This window comes from Microtus ochrogaster, unplaced genomic scaffold (assembly GCF_000317375.1).
Source record: "Microtus ochrogaster isolate Prairie Vole_2 unplaced genomic scaffold, MicOch1.0 UNK103, whole genome shotgun sequence".
Classification (NCBI taxonomy): Eukaryota; Metazoa; Chordata; class Mammalia; order Rodentia; family Cricetidae; genus Microtus; species Microtus ochrogaster.
This window is the reverse complement of record NW_004949201.1, coordinates 1-4,596: the sequence shown is the minus strand read 5'-3', so window position 1 is coordinate 4,596 and position 4,596 is coordinate 1. Positions and strand designations below refer to the sequence as shown.

Here is a 4,596-nt window from a genome sequence, read left to right as displayed (position 1 = left end):
GCAGCACACACACAGGCACTAGGGAACACGTGAGACAAGAAACTGGGAGTTCAAGGCCATCCTCACTAGACAAGCAAATTCAAGGCCAGACTGGGCTATGCAAGACCCTGTCTCAAAAACAAAACTATAAAAACAAAGCAAAATAAAGAGGGTAACCAGAAATATGGGGGTCCTCTTTCACAGTGGGTTCCTTAAATCAACATTTGCCATTTGTGTTCTGTCTGTCTGTCTGTCTGTCTGTCTGTCTGTCTGTCTGTATCTATCTATCTATCTATCTATCTATCTATCTATCTATCTATCTATCTATCTATCTATCTATCTATCTATCCATCCGTGTGTGTGCATGCATGTGGAGGCCAGAGGACAACCTTGGATGTCCTCAGGAAGTGACACCCACTTTGTTTTGCAAGACAGTGTGTCTTTTTCTTTCTCTCTCTCTTTCTTTCTTTTCATTTTTCTTTGGTTTTTCAAGACAGGGTTACTCTGTGTAGCCTTGGCTGTCAAAGACGGTGTCTTTTGTTGGCATGGAGTGCCCCTGAGTAGGCTAGGCTGGCTAGCCATCGAGCCATAGGAGCCCACCTGTCTACACTTCCCCGGTCCTGGGACTGCAAGCTCCTGCAGCCACTACTGGCATTTTATTGTAGTTTCTGGGGATCGAACTAAAGCCTTGTGCTTCGAGGCAAGCACTTCTCTGACTGAGCCAACTGCCCCAGACCAGCCTGGCTTTCTGTCTCTTTGTTTTAATTGATGTTGCTTGTTTATTTTTGAGGTAGGGTCTCACTACATAGCCCTGGCTGGTCTAGATTCACTATGTGGCTCAGGCTAACAGTTCCACTTCTGCTGCCTAAGTGCTGGAATTATAGGTGTGCAACACACTTGGCCTGTTTTTTTGTTTGTTTTTGTTTTTTGGGTTTTTTTTTTTGTTTGGTTTTTGGAGACAAGAGTTTCCCTGTGTAGCCCTGTCTGTCCTGGAACTCACTCTGTAGACTGAGCTGGCTTCGAATTCACAGAGGTCTGCTTGCCTCTGCCTCCCGAGTGCTGGGATGCCACCACCTAGCTCACATTTGGCCTATTCTTGAGGTAGGTTCTTTCTGAATATCCCAGGCTGGCTTTTGAACTTATGATTCTCTTGCCTTCATCTCCCAAGTGCTGGGATTATAGGTGAAGCCACCCTGCCTTGTTAGCAAGTCTTCATCTTGTCCACTGTGTACACACTACACGCCGTGTGGGCTCTTCCAGCAACAGCCGCCTCCGACTGTACTAGATACCACAGCTCTCCACCACCCTAAACAACGTCCGAGAGACAGAGTTCCATTGAACTGGAAGTCACTGTCATAACAGGGGAAGTAGATTTTCTTCAATCCAGTACCTTCTAAAGGCCTTCTTTGAAGTTACTTCAGTTTTGGCTGTTTGTTGGGGCTTTTTTCAAGACAGGGCCTCACTTATGTAACCCTGGCTGGCCCAGAACTCACTACATAGACCAGGCTGTCCTTGAACTCATAGAGATACACCTCCCTCCACCTCCTGAGTGCTAGGGTTAAAGGCATGTACCACTCCATCTAGCTAACGTTAGTTTTGGGGGTCATTGGAGACACAGAATGGATCCCAACTCAGAAGGCCATTCTGTGTCCACTGAGGCGTGGTGGGGGCACAGTAAGTTCCAACAGGATAAGGAAGCCCCCGTTAGTGTGCACGGCTAATGACATCCATTAAGCACTTTGGGGTCCACCAGACACTCAGGGATAACAGCATCCCCCATGCTGTGTAGCAGTGTTCTCCAATTTCACATTTTAGTGACAAAGACAGCATCACTGGGAAATAATAGCATTCGTGTGAGACAAGATCGCTCCGTGTTCTGACCTCGCTTAGCACACACAGACGCCTCTGGGTGCAATGGAGGCTTCTTAAATTATCGAAGTTGCATATTGGGGATCCCTAAACAGACCCTGAGCCCCATGCTAGCCCCAGTCTGGACTCACCCCCTCTTCTTGTTCTTCTCAGTGGTAGCATCTTTCTCATTTTCTGCCCGTGTGGGCTGGGCCTCTATCCCCCCCTGGGCAGTGCCTCCAGGTGCCCCCTCTTTGGCAGTTCCTTCCTTGCTCCCCTCAGCCTCTCCCCAGCCTCCAGCTGAGCGGCGCAGGTTTTCATAGTCAGTATCAGGCTCTGCTGCCCGGGCCTCATCTTCGGCAGGCGGCTGCAGGCCGGGTGATGCCAGTGGCGTGGCCCCTGCAGTGCAGCGGAAATGCTGGTGGAACTGGACAGGAAGGCTCAGCCGGAGGAACAGCATCTCCACCAGGCTGTTCTGTGAGCCCCAGGTGCGGTGGGTCAAGCGAAGGCAGGGAGGTGTATCCACAGTGCCGTCCATGCGGGCCACCTTGGGAGAGGAAGGAAGGCAGAAGTTCTGAGCCAAGCTTGTGAGCTAGGCCAGGCCTCTGGTCCTAAACATGGCTCAGTGTAAAGTCCCTATTGGGCTCCTGTGTGGGAATTATCCAACGGTAACCTCTCCTCTGGGTGAAGAGGGCTTAGTTGAGGAATGCTATCAGCCTTCTGCCAAGTTCTGAGCCGTTTGAAAAGTAACAGCTTGGCCCTATACTGGAATTTTAGAATTAGAGGAATTTTCAGAACCTACCTGTGCACTCCAGAGTAAGACGGCCACATATGCATTCGATGCATAACTCATGCAACCACCTGCGCACTCATCCATAGGTCAGCTACTCACCTGTGCACCCACCCATGTTCATACATCATACATCCATACATACACACATACATCATACACACATACATACATCATACACACATACATCATATACACATACATACACACATACATCATACACACATGCATCATACACACATACATACACACATACATCATACACACATGCATACATGCATCATACACACATCATACATACATCATACACACATACACACATGCATCCATACATACACACATACATACATCATACACACATATATCATATGCACATACATACACACATACATCATACACACATACATCATACACACATACATCTATACATACACACATACATCATACACACATGCATACATGCATCATACACACATCATACATACATCATACACACATGCATACATACATACACACATACATCATACACACATACATACACACATGCACACATACATCATACACACATACATACACACATGCACACATACATCATACACACATACATACATGTACATACACACATACATACATACACACATACACACATCCATCCGTCCATCCATACATCATACACACATCCATCCATAATACACACATACATACACACATCCATCATACACACATACATACACACATACATCCATACATACACACATCCATCCATCCATACATCATACACACATCCATCCATCCATACACACATACATACACACATACATCATACACACATACATACAAACATCATACACACATCCATACATACATACACACATCCATCATACATACATACACACTTACATACATACATTCATACATACATCCGCTACACACCCATCTGTGCGGCACCATCCTTCCACACATCATCCATCCGTCCATGTATTAGCCACCCATCCGGACATCATCTATCCATACCATAAATATCTCAGGAGCACCCACTGTGTGCCAGGCACTGTTCTAGGAGCTAGAAACACATCAGCGAACACACTGAGGGTCTGTCTTCCTGCGATCCTAGGGGGATCTCTGCAGAGAGCGCAGCTCAGAGGCTCAGAGTTTGGAGGCTCCCCAGAGGAAACTGTGAGGAAATGCCATGCTCACTCGGAAGGTATGAACACTATAATGGCATCACGATGGATTTCTACAGATTGAACACTCCCGTGCACCCAGCGCCCAGATGGAGAAATGGATCTATTCCTGGGAACCATTTGGCCAGTGTGGCTTAAATAAAGAGTAGGACCCAAAAGAGCCCTGTGTGCCATGTGGTCAAGATAGATTCTCGAGGATGTGTGTGTGTATGTTTACATATATGTGTGTGTGTGTATGCAAACACAAGTGTGTGTGCGTGTGTGCGTGCGTGTGTGTGTGTGTGTGTGCGTGTGTGCGTGCCCATGTGTTGCTGCAGATGGGACCAGGGCCATGTACATGCTGGACAAATGATGAACCACTGAGTTGCATTCCAGCCCTTGGATTTATGAGATAGGGCCTTGCCATGTAGCCCAGGCTGGCCTCAAACTGGCCTCCTGCTTCAGCCTCCCGAAGGCGAGGTCCCAGGCTGTGCCACCAACCCAGGCTTCTCATAGGTTTTCTAGAAATTAATCCGCAGGCAGCAGAAGTGGAGTTGTCTCCAGTACCAAATCCTTACCTGGCCCTGTGTTCTTCACTGTCTGGAGAATTCACCCCAAACTGTGCCTACAAAACTCATTTTTCTCCCCTCTCACTTTCCTGCCTCTCTCAGGAGCCCTCTTCTGCCATTGTTCCCAGACAACAAGACTCCCTCCTGTGCATTCCGTGAAAACACCAGCACTGTCTCTGTGTTACTCCTTTCCGGTAACACACCTCTCACTCTGTCACACCACCCATTAGTCTGGCCTGTTCCAGAA

At 47.6% G+C, this 4,596-nt stretch overlaps 1 protein-coding gene across 1 annotated transcript in view; it reads right to left on the bottom strand.

The window, feature by feature from the left end:
• Positions 1-2,374, bottom strand: part of LOC101991252 (ryanodine receptor 1) — a gene marked incomplete at its 5' end in the record, with an annotated part of 90,102 nt that extends 87,728 nt beyond the window's left edge. Inside the window, one exon of the mRNA XM_005371303.2 lies at positions 1,980-2,374. Within this exon, the coding sequence (XP_005371360.1) occupies positions 1,980-2,374 (395 nt within the window). The remainder of the gene's footprint in view (positions 1-1,979) is intronic.
• Positions 2,375-4,596: the final 2,222 nt, after the last annotated feature.